Below are 16,783 nucleotides of genomic sequence, written 5' to 3' on the forward strand. Positions count from 1 at the left end.
AGATGACAGGAATGATTGAAAGTTAGAGCGAAAGACGAAGATTGCAGAGAGAGAGTGAGACAGGCAAAGGCAACTACCGTTTTCCCCCGGGTGGGGCAGTCCGGAGGTGCCGTCTACGTGAAGCAGAGGCCAAACAGGTGTGTTGCCTCTGCCGGGGGGCCTTAAAGGTCCAAACACCCGGCTTCGGCTCAATCCCCAGGATCCCCCTTTCCCCGGACACGGCTAAGCCGCGCACGGCTACACGCATGATGGTCCAACCCTCATGTGCTCAGGTACGTGGTGTCGCAACACACCAAACGCCTGCTGAAGCCGACGTCCCTGCGGGGGAGCCCAAAAAATGACCGCCTGAGCCATTCATTTTTCGTTCATCCTGTCACGCCGCATAAAGTGCTTTCTATTACGCGTAATCTTCGTAACACAAGTCTGGGATTAGATGGTATTGCAGTGCGCCACCTAAAACTAGTCGCTGATGCGCTATGTGAGCCCCTGAGCGTTGTAATTAACCTGATCTTTAAATCTAGTGAGTTGTTAAATTGGAATTGGTAAAACGTACAAAGGTTATTCCAGTTTTTAAGAAAGGTAATAAAGAATTACTTTCAAATTACCGTCCAATTTCGATTCTTTCTTCGCTAAGTAAAATAATTGAAAAATTGTTTTTGATTAGAATAAGGAAGTATTTGGAAAAATTCAGTATAATTAAATCCTGCCAGTTCGGTTTTCGGTATGGAAGTTCCACTAACTTAGCTCTATTTTGCTTAACTGATTTTAATAAGAATAGTCTTGACAATAACGAATTCCTCGGTTCCGTTTTCTTAGACCTTACTAAGGCATTTGATACTATTTTTCATATGATTTTATTTCATAAACTTAAAGCATATAAAATAACTGGCCCTACCCTAGCCTTCTTGAAAACTTATTTGTCTGATAGGGAATTTATTGTATATGCTTATGAAACTTTTTCCCGTTCTAAAAAAACTTAACCAATGGGTACCACAGGGCTCAATACTGGGGCCTTTCCTGTTTTCTATTTACATTAATGATATGCCAGACGTCACAGACTTAAGTCATTACGTTCTGTATTCTGACGATACAACTATATCTATAGCTGATAAGCGTATCTCTGCTCTAGTAATCAAACTAAATAAGACTCTTCACCACCTATTGAAACGGAGCAACGACAACCATCTAGTTAATAATCCATCTAAAACGAAATTTTTAGCTTCCCATTCGCACCAAAAGTCACTAATTATTTCTCCTTCGTTAACCTTAGGCAATCATTCCATTCCTATTAGTGACTCCGTTTCATTTCTAGGTGTGATCCTAGACAGCCATCTGAAGTTTCACCTGCACATCAACCATGTCAAGCTGAAGTGCGCGTTTGGTATCCGCGCGCTTATCAAGGCACAACACTATTTTTCTCGTTGTGCTTTGCTTTCACTCTACTTTGCGTTCATTCATTCACACATTAACTACGGATTAATCGTTTGGGGTAACACATATCTATGATATTTGTCTTCAGTTCAGCGTATACAAAATCAAGCAATATGTATCATCACCCACAGTTCACCGCGCTCTAATGCGATTGGCCTGCATGAGCACTACAAAATTTTATGTGTAAAAAAGTTATTCAACTACCATTTAGCAATAATATTTTATAAATTGCTTGATTCCTAGCTGACCTTCCGATATATTAAAAGTAGCTCCCTTAGAAATGCCAACCTCACTAGGTTCGCTTCTAATCACAATTTTTGTTACCATCAGTTTGAACTAACTATGGTAAAAAACATCTACATTCGCTACCATTACACTTTGGAATCGTTTTCCTGCTTCACTTAACATACTACTCACACTTCAGCGTTTCAAATCTTCACTAAATGATTTTCTTCTAACCTCTGATAATTTACTCTAATAAATTCTTGTATTTTCATAGTCACCTCACTCATAAGTATGACCTGTTCTTTTTTTGCAGGGCTCATACTGCGCCACTTTTCTTTTTCTCTTGGTTCATTCTTTTTTCAGTTTGCCTTTAGTAGCTATATAATTTTTGTCACTTCCGTTGTTATTTCTGTTACATTACATTGATTACAGCGTTGTTTGTTGTGTTTTATTTTATTATTATGATTTGCTTTTTCTTGCAACTAATATGCTATTATCCTATCCACTGCTATGCTGCCAACAAGTTTACAATTTTGTTGTAGTTTCTAACCGAGGGTCCCGTTTTCAGTATTAATACTCTGGAACCCTCGTCTATATATTACATTGATGTACCTATGGTTTGCATATAAATAAACATCAACTTCAACAGCGCACTACGAGGTACAACGTCGTCCTGACGTCGGAGGAGGTTCCTCCCAAACGCGAGGGTATGCTGCACGGCAGCGCTGATATCAATTCGACAGTGGTGGCTCCTGGCGGACGCAGGTTGCCTATACCGGGCTGTGCCTACCGGAGCCGTCGCACTGTGATGGGTGAAATTGGTGGTTATTCATGTCTGTACAATTAAGGCCTCTGAAGCAAAACAAAAACGAAAAAAAAGCAGAAGAGCCCCCCCCCCCCTCCCCAAAGGCCTAATTATTCAAGAGACGTCGACCACAGCCTTCCTCCAAGAGCCATAGTTGACATTTGGGCAGGAAAACCCATTCACTTATTGATTACCTGACCTCTGAGCGTACAGCTTCACAAGCTTCACCGCTGTCTAAAGCGTACTATTGTAACCTAGATTAAGTCTCGGTTTAGTGAGTTTTTTGCAGCAGCTAGCGAAAACAAGCACACTGGGACTGAGCATGTCCTAAAATAGAAAGTTCAGCTATAAGTCTGAAATGCCACGGAAGCGCCAAGTACTGAACTGAATCTAAATGTTTCATATAGATGCTATACAGAATAGCAGACAAAGCCGGTGCAGAGTATTTACTTCATCAGAAGATCTGCGCGTAACCAAAGTATCTGGTTTCACAAACTTGAATGTGCTGAATGCCCTCGCAAGGGTTTTAAAATAGTTACCGAGTTGAGCCAACAAGAAGTATGCGGATGCTATCTTTTCATGAGGTAAATGCTGAATCAGAAACTGCGAGATGCGCAACATTAAAGCTCTCTTTCAAGGTATTATAAGCTTTTCACCATAGGACTGGATGGAGGGTGCGGTGAACTTAATCTATACATCCATCCCTTGAAACACAATTTGTTCATTTCTCAGCAGACGCTTTGTTTCCCAGCGCGTCAACGCCACCCCGGAGTGTCCCTTACAATTTTTCGTTACGATTTCATTTTTTCTGCGCAAACAGCTCTAGGTGTGGGCATAACTTGAGGGATCAGCCGTTGCTTCAGAAACGTGCGCATTCAATGGTAGCCTACAAACGGTGCGGATCTAAGTGTATGACAGAGTCGTTGGTGGAAAGCTCGATGTAGTCCGGGCCATACTCATGAAAAAAAAAATAAGATGCGCAGTAGTCTGAGTAGACGCTTTTTTCTTTGTCCGTTATACGGCAAGATAAGCGTTGGGCTAATGGCTCGATGTACTAGGAGAAGAATAGAAAACCTGTAATACCGGTTGGCTAAAATGTGTTCGCGCTTGGTAGCTTCATCATCAAAACGTGACGAAGATAGCTATGGAGATGAAATTTACGAACAATTTATAACACCAATGTAACGAAAATTGTCATTTTATCGGCTGAAGCTCGTTCGATGGTGAATTCGTGTGCGCTTCTCAAGCGTTTCGCTCAGCAACGCCGTCGTGCACTTCTGTTCATTGACGCGAAACGTCTATAAGGGTGGTCTGACGTCAAAAGGTCAACCAAAACGGGCGACTTCCAGAATGTGATCACGCACAAACTTAGCGTTTTGCGATGTTTCTAACCGAAACCCCACTATCGCAATGCTCCTTTGCCAATTCTTCTCGACTTTCTTCATTTTCTGTCTGATCAGCTTTCTGACGATTCTGGCCATCTTAGGAGCTGGTTAAGTGCGACCGCTTCCATTCCTGGCTGGATGCTTGACTCTAATACTCTCCTTAAAATATCAGAGAGTGAATCGGGCTGTTCTGTAAGAAACACTAGTGATCTCTGCCATTTTCCTTCTGCCAGGTCCAAGACCTGGAGAGCATACCGATCTTGGCCCGAACGCATTTAGAAACTGCTACCTCAAAAGTGCGAAAGCAATCAATATCCTACTTTACCAACTCAACATTGAGTATTTTACCAACTGAAAACTTACAATTGAGCGGTAGATATATAGATTACGCATCCCTACTTTAGATTTCAGTTCAGAGAAAATATGACATGAGTAATCAGAATAAGGAAATCGAGCTGCGCTATATAATCAGGATAAATAAATCCAGCTGCGCTATATTGAACTTCTGAGTGCTAGATATGGCAGATTTCTCCAGGCCACAAACAAAGCATGCGTTATCGTAATTAGCGTTCTAGGTAATTAATAGCAGATCAAGAATGTGTATGCGGGGATTGATCTGTCCTTTACATCTTCCGATTCAGGTTTGAGAACTTTTATTTATATGCATTTATTTAATTTTAGGGGAGGGGGGTGGCTGGTAACGCAGAACCATACTGCAGCTGAAAAAATAATCTCGTTTCCTGTATCGTCACGGCAACGAAATTTACTTTCATAGACAATGGAAAATAGTGCACAAAATAGCACAAAAGCTGGCGAAAATCCCGCAACAATAAAACTTAATTGTTTCTTTATTACCTCCCGCTTGCTCCACAGATTACGACGCCAATATGATTTACATCTTGACTAATAGAAGCATTGTACTGTGACATTTTGCCGGTAGCAATATTCGTGTATTTGCTGCTAAACGCCTTTATCATTTAGCCAAACCTTCATTCCTCAATACTTGTACACAATTTTCTAAAGCTGTACTTGACTCAAACCCACATTTCTTCGAGTTCTTGTATTCCATAGCTAGATGAAACGTTATTAAATGCGCTATAAACGGTTGTGTTTCGCTGACAATGCACCGTTATTGATTGGTAAGTAAGCTTGATAGAGTCCAAGCCTCAATTCACGGGATTCTTGAGCAAGGAACCCGATGGGCAACACGCCATAACACAACAAGCAAAATAGGTTTATTTCTTTTATAGCTTAAAAACGGGTGCAAGAAAGTTGCGGTGAACGCGTGACGACAGGCTCTATGCTATCAACGTACGGTAATTTTGGGGGCGAGCTCCACCACTGGAAAAGCTGGCGCCACCATCGGCGTGACGTCGTATGAGGGATCACGTGGACCCAGGGGCCGCGTCGTCTGCTTCGGAAACGCCGAAGCGAGCTGAAAACGAAAAGCTTAGTCGCACCTGCGCTACGGTTCTGATTAAGTTGGGATGTTTTTCCGCTTCGGGTGTCTGCTTGACAACACTTGAAAGCAATGTAAAATATAGCGGCTGCCTTTAAACGCGTTCGATATGGTAGGCATTTGCTCGGTACCGCAGTGCCGTACGCGTAGGCAACAGAGCCCAGTGCCGCCTTCAGACGTACCCGCAGGCCAAGAAGCTGCGTGTAGCTAGGATTGCGAAACTTAGAACCGGCAGGCAGCCATCGCCTACAACTCGGGTGTGTAGCAGGCACTTCCGCGAGGAAGGTTTCTGCTACGGCTTAAGGCGGCGATGTTCGGTGAGTAGCAGAAAGCGCCCACTGGGAAGCTCGCCCGCGCGCTGCCCGGTTAATGTCATGAAGATTTGGTCTATGAGCTTGTTTATGCTAGATATTGGCAATAGAGTATGAATAGACGGAAAGACAGGGAGGTTAGCCAGCTCTCAGACCAGTTGGCAAGCTCACCAGAATGAAAAGGGAACGGTAGGAGGCACTTCCAAAAAAGGCATGGCATATAGATGGCTTGCACTGACGTCATTGTAGCCGCCATGTTGGTGCACCGAAACGATGATAACCTGGGTCCGTAACGTCACGTGAAAGCTTTCAATAAGATGGATTGGACTGAAGTGCTCGTAGTCGCCATGTTGATGCCCCAAAACTGTTATAAGGTGGGTTTGTTACGTCACGTGAAAGCTTTCAATACTCATGTTTGTGTTATCACCAAACAATGAATGTACTGGATTAACAAAAAGAAGCAGCGGGAAGTTCATTGCTGAGAAGAACATTACGCATGCAGTGCGGCGCAACTTGAGAAGGCGTCTAAGAATTTGGAAGAAAATAAAAAAAAAACAAGACTTAATCATCGCGATGGCACAACACGAGTCGCCGTATAGCGTCGAAGTCCGGAGTTAAAACGAAATTAATTTTGAACAGCTCTGGTAGCGTCCACGCCACAATGATTGCTTGTGTACTGTCAAATGTTCATATGCTGCGGCCCAAAGGTCACGGTATGGTGCGAAAACGCGCTCGCAACGAAAGCGAAACATTGTGCGCGGACATGCATGCAGACGCGCAGTCGGTCGCTGTGAAGCCGTGCGATCGTTGCATTGAGGCTTCATTCTGTTATGCTCATTCTGTTATGCTCCATTTGGTTATACAGACAGCACACTATAAGGACATATTTTACATAATCTGCTCTCAGCGATTGCCTACCTATCACGGATGAAGCTGGTTCTGGGGACTCCATCACGGCGAACGCGCGGAATGGGCGTTCACTGTACGTATTCGGTAAAGAGATAGCGCCTGTAAACTATTCTGCGCTTTCTGTTTGCCCAATATTATTATTTTGACAGTAAGAAACGTCCCTCGTTCGGAGAGTACTTACAGAAATGACCAGGAGGGCTCCCGTGTGTTTTTTTTTTGCCCAATATTATTATTTTGACAGGGGGGCCTTAAAGGTCCAAACACCCGGCTTCGGCTCAATCCCCAGGATCCCCCTTTCCCCGGACACGGCTAAGCCGCGCACGGCTACACGCATGATGGTCCAACCCTCATGTGCTCAGGTACGTGGTGTCGCAACACACCAAACGCCTGCTGAAGCCGACGTCCCTGCGGGGGAGCCCAAAAAATGACCGCCTGAGCCATTCATTTTTCGTTCATCCTGTCACGCCGCATAAAGTGCTTTCTATTACGCGTAATCTTCGTAACACAAGTCTGGGATTAGATGGTATTGCAGTGCGCCACCTAAAACTAGTCGCTGATGCGCTATGTGAGCCCCTGAGCGTTGTAATTAACCTGATCTTTAAATCTAGTGAGTTGTTAAATTGGAATTGGTAAAACGTACAAAGGTTATTCCAGTTTTTAAGAAAGGTAATAAAGAATTACTTTCAAATTACCGTCCAATTTCGATTCTTTCTTCGCTAAGTAAAATAATTGAAAAATTGTTTTTGATTAGAATAAGGAAGTATTTGGAAAAATTCAGTATAATTAAATCCTGCCAGTTCGGTTTTCGGTATGGAAGTTCCACTAACTTAGCTCTATTTTGCTTAACTGATTTTAATAAGAATAGTCTTGACAATAACGAATTCCTCGGTTCCGTTTTCTTAGACCTTACTAAGGCATTTGATACTATTTTTCATATGATTTTATTTCATAAACTTAAAGCATATAAAATAACTGGCCCTACCCTAGCCTTCTTGAAAACTTATTTGTCTGATAGGGAATTTATTGTATATGCTTATGAAACTTTTTCCCGTTCTAAAAAAACTTAACCAATGGGTACCACAGGGCTCAATACTGGGGCCTTTCCTGTTTTCTATTTACATTAATGATATGCCAGACGTCACAGACTTAAGTCATTACGTTCTGTATTCTGACGATACAACTATATCTATAGCTGATAAGCGTATCTCTGCTCTAGTAATCAAACTAAATAAGACTCTTCACCACCTATTGAAACGGAGCAACGACAACCATCTAGTTAATAATCCATCTAAAACGAAATTTTTAGCTTCCCATTCGCACCAAAAGTCACTAATTATTTCTCCTTCGTTAACCTTAGGCAATCATTCCATTCCTATTAGTGACTCCGTTTCATTTCTAGGTGTGATCCTAGACAGCCATCTGAAGTTTCACCTGCACATCAACCATGTCAAGCTGAAGTGCGCGTTTGGTATCCGCGCGCTTATCAAGGCACAACACTATTTTTCTCGTTGTGCTTTGCTTTCACTCTACTTTGCGTTCATTCATTCACACATTAACTACGGATTAATCGTTTGGGGTAACACATATCTATGATATTTGTCTTCAGTTCAGCGTATACAAAATCAAGCAATATGTATCATCACCCACAGTTCACCGCGCTCTAATGCTATTGGCCTGCTTGAGCACTACAAAATTTTATGTGTAAAAAAGTTATTCAACTACCATTTAGCAATAATATTTTATAAATTGCTTGATTCTAGCTGACCTTCCGATATATTAAAAGTAGCTCCCTTAGAAATGCCAACCTCACTAGGTTCGCTTCTAATCACAATTTTTGTTACCATCAGTTCGAACTAACTATGGTAAAAAACATCTACATTCGCTACCATTACACTTTGCAATCGTTTTCCTGCTTCACTTAACATACTACTCACACTTCAGCGTTTCAAATCTTCACTAAATGATTTTCTTCTAACCTCTGATAATTTACTCTAATAAATTCTTGTATTTTCATAGTCACCTCACTCATAAGTATGACCTGTTCTTTTTTTGCAGGGCTCATACTGCGCCACTTTTCTTTTTCTCTTGGTTCATTCTTTTTTCATTTTGCCTTTAGTAGCTATATAATTTTTGTCACTTCCGTTGTTATTTCTGTTACATTACATTGATTACAGCGTTGTTTGTTGTGTTTTATTTTATTATTATGATTTGCTTTTTCTTGCAACTAATATGCTATTATCCTATCCACTGCTATGCTGCCAACAAGTTTACAATTTTGTTGTAGTTTCTAACCGAGGGTCCCGTTTTCAGTATTAATACTCTGGAACCCTCGTCTATATATTACATTGATGTACCTATGTTTTGCATATAAATAAACATCAACTTCAACAGCGCACTACGAGGTACAACGTCGTCCTGACGTCGGAGGAGGTTCCTCCCAAACGCGAGGGTATGCTGCACGGCAGCGCTGATATCAATTCGACAGTGGTGGCTCCTGGCGGACGCAGGTTGCCTATACCGGGCTGTGCCTACCGGAGCCGTCGCACTGTGATGGGTGAAATTGGTGGTTATTCATGTCTGTACAATTAAGGCCTCTGAAGCAAAACAAAAACGAAAAAAAAGCAGAAGAGCCCCCCCCCCCTCCCCAAAGGCCTAATTATTCAAGAGACGTCGACCACAGCCTTCCTCCAAGAGCCATTGTTGACATTTGGGCAGGAAAACCCATTCACTTATTGATTACCTGACCTCTGAGCGTACAGCTTCACAAGCTTCACCGCTGTCTAAAGCGTACTATTGTAACCTAGATTAAGTCTCGGTTTAGTGAGTTTTTTGCAGCAGCTAGCGAAAACAAGCACACTGGGACTGAGCATGTCCTAAAATAGAAAGTTCAGCTATAAGTCTGAAATGCCACGGAAGCGCCAAGTACTGAACTGAATCTAAATGTTTCATATAGATGCTATACAGAATAGCAGACAAAGCCGGTGCAGAGTATTTACTTCATCAGAAGATCTGCGCGTAACCAAAGTATCTGGTTTCACAAACTTGAATGTGCTGAATGCCCTCGCAAGGGTTTTAAAATAGTTACCGAGTTGAGCCAACAAGAAGTATGCGGATGCTATCTTTTCATGAGGTAAATGCTGAATCAGAAACTGCGAGATGCGCAACATTAAAGCTCTCTTTCAAGGTATTATAAGCTTTTCACCCTAGGACTGGATGGAGGGTGCGGTGAACTTAATCTATACATCCATCCCTTGAAACACAATTTGTTCATTTCTCAGCAGACGCTTTGTTCCCCAGCGCGCGAACGCCACCCCGGAGTGTCCCTTACAATTTTTCGTTACGATTTCATTTTTTCTGCGCAAACAGCTCTAGGTGTGGGCATAACTTGAGGGATCAGCCGTTGCTTCAGAAACGTGCGCATTCAATGGTAGCCTACAAACGGTGCGGATCTAAGTGGATGACAGAGTCGTTGGTGGAAAGCTCGATGTAGTCCGGGCCATACTCATGAAAAAACAAATAAGATGCGCAGTAGTCTGAGTAGACGCTTTTTTCTTTGTCCGTTATACGGCAAGATAAGCGTTGGGCTAATGGCTCGATGTACTAGGAGAAGAATAGAAAACCTGTAATACCGGTTGGCTAAAATGTGTTCGCGCTTGGTAGCTTCATCATCAAAACGTGACGAAGATAGCTATGGAGATGAAATTTACGAACAATTTATAACACCAATGTAACGAAAATTGTCATTTTATCGGCTGAAGCTCGTTCGATGGTGAATTCGTGTGCGCTTCTCAAGCGTTTCGCTCAGCAACGCCGTCGTGCACTTCTGTTCATTGACGCGAAACGTCTATGAGGGTGGTCTGACGTCAAAAGGTCAACCAAAACGGGCGACTTCCAGAATGTGATCACGCACAAACTTAGCGTTTTGCGATGTTTCTAACCGAAACCTCACTATCGCAATGCTCCTTTGCCAATTCTTCTCGACTTTCTTCATTTTCTGTCTGATCAGCTTTCTGACGATTCTGGCCATCTTAGGAGCTGGTTAAGTGCGACCGCTTCCATTCCTGGCTGGATGCTTGACTCTAATACTCTCCTTAAAATATCAGAGAGTGAATCGGGCTGTTCTGTAAGAAACACTAGTGATCTCTGCCATTTTCCTTCTGCCAGGTCCAAGACCTGGAGAGCATACCGATCTTGGCCCGAACGCATTTAGAAACTGCTACCTCAAAAGTGCGAAAGCAATCAATATCCTACTTTACCAACTCAACATTGAGTATTTTACCAACTGAAAACTTACAATTGAGCGGTAGATATATAGATTACGCATCCCTACTTTAGATTTCAGTTCAGAGAAAATATGACATGAGTAATCAGAATAAGGAAATCGAGCTGCGCTATATAATCAGGATAAATAAATCCAGCTGCGCTATATTGAAATTCTGAGTGCTAGATATGGCAGATTTCTCCAGGCCACAAACAAAGCATGCGTTATCGTAATTAGCGTTCTAGGTAATTAATAGCAGATCAAGAATGTGTATGCGGGGAGTGATCTGTCCTTTACATCTTCCGATTCAGGTTTGAGAACTTTTATTTATATGCATTTATTTAATTTTAGGGGGAGGGAGGGTGGCTGGTAACGCAGAACCATACTGCAGCTGAAAAAATAATCTCGTTTCCTGTATCGTCACGGCGACGAAATTTACTTTCATAGACAATGGAAAATAGTGCACAAAATAGCACAAAAGCTGGCGAAAATCCCGCAACAATAAAACTTAATTGTTTCTTTATTACCTCCCGCTTGCTCCACAGATTACGACGCCAATATGATTTACATCTTGACTAATAGAAGCATTGTACTGTGACATTTTGCCGGTAGCAATATTCGTGTATTTGCTGCTAAACGCCTTTATCATTTAGCCAAACCTTCATTCCTCAATACTTGTACACAATTTTCTAAAGCTGTACTTGACTCAAACCCACATTTCTTCGAGTTCTTGTATTCCATAGCTAGATGAAACGTTATTAAATGCGCTATAAACGGTTGTGTTTCGCTGACAATGCACCGTTATTGATTGGTAAGTAAGCTTGATAGAGTCCAAGCCTCAATTCACGGGATTCTTGAGCAAGGAACCCGATGGGCAACACGCCATAACACAACAAGCAAAATAGGTTTATTTCTTTTATAGCTTAAAAACGGGTGCAAGAAAGTTGCGGTGAACGCGTGACGACAGGCTCTATGCTATCAACGTACGGTAATTTTGGGGGCGAGCTCCACCACTGGAAAAGCTGGCGCCACCATCGGCGTGACGTCGTATGAGGGATCACGTGGACCCAGGGGCCGCGTCGTCTGCTTCGGAAACGCCGAAGCGAGCTGAAAACGAAAAGCTTAGTCCCACCTGCGCTACGGTTCTGATTAAGTGGGGATGTTTTTCCGCTTCGGGTGTCTGCTTGACAACACTTGAAAGCAATGTAAAATATAGCGGCTGCCTTTAAACGCGTTCGATATGGTAGGCATTTGCTCGGTACCGCAGTGCCGTACGCGTAGGCAACAGAGCCCAGTGCCGCCTTCAGACGTACCCGCAGGCCAAGAAGCTGCGTGTAGCTAGGATTGCGAAACTTAGAACCGGCAGGCAGCCATCGCCTACAACTCGGGTGTGTAGCAGGCACTTCCGCGAGGAAGGTTTCTGCTACGGCTTAAGGCGGCGATGTTCGGTGAGTAGCAGAAAGCGCCCACTGGGAAGCTCGCCCGCGCGCTGCCCGGTTAATGTCATGAAGATTTGGTCTATGAGCTTGTTTATGCTAGATATTGGCAATAGAGTATGAATAGACGGAAAGACAGGGAGGTTAGCCAGCTCTCAGACCAGTTGGCAAGCTCACCAGAATGGAAAGGGAACGGTAGGAGGCACTTCCAAAAAAGGCATGGCATATAGATGGCTTGCACTGACGTCATTGTAGCCGCCATGTTGGTGCACCGAAACGATGATAACCTGGGTCCGTAACGTCACGTGAAAGCTTTCAATAAGATGGATTGGACTGAAGTGCTCGTAGTCGCCATGTTGATGCCCCAAAACTGTTATAAGGTGGGTTTGTTACGTCACGTGAAAGCTTTCAATACTCATGTTTGTGTTATCACCAAACAATGAATGTACTGGATTAACAGAAAGAAGCAGCGGGAAGTTCATTGCTGAGAAGAACATTACGCATACAGTGCGGCGCAACTTGAGAAGGCGTCTAAGAATTTGGAAGAAAATAAAAAAAAACAAGACTTAATCCTCGCGATGGCACAACACGAGTCGCCGTATAGCGTCGAAGTCCGGAGTTAAAACGAAATTAATTTTGAACAGCTCTGGTAGCGTCCACGCCACAATGATTGCTTGTGTACTGTCAAATGTTCATATGCTGCGGCCCAAAGGTCACGGCACGGTGCGAAAACGCGCTCGCAACGAAAGCGAAACATTGTGCGCGGACATGCATGCAGACGCGCAGTCGGTCGCTGTGAAGCCGTGCGATCGTTGCATTGAGGCTTCATTCTGTTATGCTCATTCTGTTATGCTCCATTTGGTTATACAGACAGCACACTATAAGGACATATTTTACATAATCTGCTCTCAGCGATTGCCTACCTATCACGGATGAAGCTGGTTCTGGGGACTCCATCACGGCGAACGCGCGGAATGGGCGTTCACTGTACGTATTCGGTAAAGAGATAGCGCCTGTAAACTATTCTGCGCTTTCTGTTTGCCCAATATTATTATTTTGACAGTAAGAAACGTCCCTCGTTCGGAGAGTACTTACAGAAATGACCAGGAGGGCTCCCGTGTGTTTTTTTTTTATTATTGCGCGCCGACAGCCAAACCTATGAGGAGCGCGCCGCGTTATCCCTCATACTACGCAAGCGAGGCGCTTCCGACAGATGGCGACTCTGCAAGCCGTCGCCCCCAATACTCTCAGCGAGCCGATAAAAGATAAGCCAATAAAGGCGCGAGACTAACAACACTTCTCCATTTCACTATTCGGCGCGGAAACGCTATTCGCGAATGAACAGAATTAATTTAGAGCTAATATTTTTAAACATCGTTCTTCCTATGTACATTTGGAATTGTAAGGATCTGCCCGCTGAGACTGTGGATAGCTTAATGACTTAATTTGTTATCGCGCTTGGCACCATGCTTTAACACAGTCCGAGTACTTTTTCTAAGCTTGAAATGTATTGTAAATGCGTAAGCATTTCTATGCTTACCCAAAGAGAAAACCGTCCGTCCGTCCGTCATGTAAGACGATCGCTTTCAACGTAGAGCCCGCAGCAGCAAACGACTTTACCTTCGTGCTGCCTGTCGCTTCAACGCGAACGAAGTGGCGAGAACACAGCGCTTACGGAGGTCTGGGCACACGCCGCACTTTGCCCGCTTTGCAGATCGCTTTCAATATACGGGCCCGCGCGTCTCTGTTCATCGTTATGTGGTGAGAACACTCCCTGTGGGCATCGCGGATCGCTTTCAAGATACGGTCCGCGCGGCCGTCCCATATGCAGCCGGCTGCTGGCGGAGTACGTTTGGTCACGGTTCCTAATGGTTCATCGCGTATGGATAAGGCGTTAAAGAGCGATAATGGCTTATAATGATCGGAGCGTCATCAGCGCACCTGGCGTCGCCAGGTGCAGTACTTTGCTTGTGTTATCAATGCGCCTTGTGCCGCCGACCTTAACAGTTCGTTTCGCCGAAGCGCTGTCGTTTGTACTCGCCGGAGCAGGTTTCATAACACTGATAATGACACCGGACTGCGAGGAGAGAAGCATGTGGCACAATGCTTACTCATACTTAGACAAGTCCCAGAGCAGTTTAAAAAAAATTAAATTATGGGGTTTTACGTGCCAAAACCAGTTCTGATTATGAGGCACGCCGTAGTGGGGGACTCCGGAAATTTTGACCACCTGGGGTTCTTTAACGTGCACCTAAATCTAAGTACACGGGTGTTTTCGCATTTCGCCCCCATCGAAATGCGGCCGCCGTGGCCGGGATTCGATCCCGCGACCTCGTGCTCAGCAGCCCAACACCATAGCCACTGAGCAACCACGGCGGGTCCCAGAGCAGTTACCGCGGTAATTCTTCTTTTCTTTGTTTTATTTTTGTTGTATTTCTACTCGGTCAACAGGCAGTGCTATTCAGTTTCATTTTCTTACGCGCATGCCGATTAAGCTTTCATTCTTCTTTAACATAACTGTCCGGTTTCGTAGCTCTTGCTGAACAAAAATAATCAATATATCGCCAAACTTCAGTGAGTCTGTATACTCACTCCGGCCCAAGGCCTGGAATTAAGGCTAGCACTATGTAATAAATGAAGAAATAGTGTTCGCCAACCCTTTGCGACACAGAAGGGAAAACCACGCGGCTCGACTTTACGACAAGACGCTCGCGGCGGGTTATATCAAGCTACACCACACACAGCGTCGAAGACTACCGACACTTGGAAATCCTCCTACCGGTGCAGCGAACCCCAGGCGTGCTGCATGTGAAGCCCAGCTGCCGAGCCGTAGTCGGGCTGCTTTTCCAGTCACGTGCCGCGAGGTTCATCGATGCTGCTAGCGGACCGCCGTAGGCACTGTTTCCCGTAGCAAAGCCACAGTGCCACTGTACAACACACGGGCTGAGTCAAGCCAGTGTACTCCATACATACAATAATATGGGGAATGATAGAAGTGGCCACTAGAGTCGTGCGGCGGCCGGGCGCGAAACTGTCTAGCTATACTGATAGATGGTTTCAAAATGCACACGAAATAGTCTGAATAAATGTTTTTTTATTACGTTGAAAAAAAGAGAGGATAACACATTAAAATCACACGAAATGAACAGGAAGCGCTCCCAACAAAACGTTGTTACCGGCTGCGCCTGTGGCCATTGCTCACAGCACATGCAGTACAATGCGAAGCGTTATCAGGCTCTCTTGCCGAGCTCGTTCTAAAATGCGCTCGAATATTGTGCTTGGTGATATCGCCAATTTGGTCACTGCTACTTCGTTTGCGTCTGTAAGTAAGATCACTGCAGCATTGTTGCATGCTGTTTAAAGGCTTATTCTCTGTGTTTATCGTTGTCACTGTTGTCCACATGAACGAGTGTGCAAGGGCAGATGCGAAGGCAGAAATCAGTAATACCAGCAGCCCTTATTTAAAGTGCCATTTTAAAGTGAATCACTTTCTTTGGCTCTTTCGCCCGTTCTCAAGGATTTCGGCGGTGGTCGCCCTTTCACCGCCCATACAAAGGCACCGGTGCCATATGCGCGTACTCTCGCGCGACCATGTTTTCTGAGCGCGTTCGTCGGCGAAGGCTGACTATTGTGACGCCTTCACACTGGGCACTTTTCTATCGCACGAGCAAGTGCAGATCCTTGGCGGCAAAATTGGCGCGTAAACATTGGAGCTCTCGCCGCACGCGGTGAAGTATTCACTGCTGACAGTCGGCTCCCACGAGATGGGCTGTGCATGCACTGAAGCTCGAGGGGTCACTTCTATCAGGTTTGTACCGAAGTCATGATCAGTGTAAAAGTGTACTTATTGGTCAGCGCGAGACAACTGAGGACACGAAGGTAGAGGGACACAGGAAGAGCGCTGTCCAACAACTCAAATTTATTGAAGCAAACGCTTCAAAAAGAAAACACGAAAAGGCCACACGCCTGCGTGCGCAGGAGTTCTAAATAGCGTAGAAATAGCTATTAAGGAAGTGCGGTTCGCAATCTAACAAAACAGTAGATGGCTCCGATACACAATCATGGACTAACCTTTTTTATATGGAAGGCTTCAGCAAGCTCACGAGATATTCTGTCTTTGTGCTTGGTGATGATACCAGTTCTTTTGAAGTAAGGAGTGCATCCACATGACCTCATGGGATCATGACTTCGTCCAAAGCGAACTCCCATTTGTTTGATGAATAACTTCTCAGCTACGTCAGTAATAAAAGCAGTAAAATATGATACGGCATCATCTATACTACAATTACTTATAAAATCTTGTGATAGGCAGGTGTATTCCTGAAACCATGTCCAGTCAGCTGAGGCTAGTTTCCAGCAAGACATGTGGAAGGGAGTCATGTTGCGTTGCTAAGCTTAGATATCTCTTCTAGAGGCCATCTTCCTGCCACTGTTTTCTGTTTTCTGTTTTTCTGGTTGTTCAAATTCAAGCTGTCTCTTGTGGGGCAAACTGCTATCTTCTGCGTTTCGTTGCTTTGTTTTGTGCTGTTTTGTTAAGTTCATTGCTAGTCTAATAGTGGAA

The 16,783-nt window shown here is 44.1% G+C and overlaps 1 protein-coding gene across 1 annotated transcript in view; it reads right to left on the minus strand.

Moving 5' to 3' along the window:
* The window catches only part of LOC125944275 (uncharacterized), a 68,154-nt gene extending 52,691 nt beyond the window's left edge, over positions 1-15,463 (minus strand). The window contains exon 1 of the mRNA XM_049664620.1: positions 15,002-15,463. Coding sequence (XP_049520577.1) covers positions 15,002-15,092 — 91 coding nt within the window. The 5' untranslated portion in view covers positions 15,093-15,463. The remainder of the gene's footprint in view (positions 1-15,001) is intronic.
* Positions 15,464-16,783: the final 1,320 nt, after the last annotated feature.

The sequence above is a fragment of the Dermacentor silvarum genome, chromosome 3, assembly GCF_013339745.2.
Source record: "Dermacentor silvarum isolate Dsil-2018 chromosome 3, BIME_Dsil_1.4, whole genome shotgun sequence".
Taxonomy (NCBI): Eukaryota; Metazoa; Arthropoda; class Arachnida; order Ixodida; family Ixodidae; genus Dermacentor; species Dermacentor silvarum.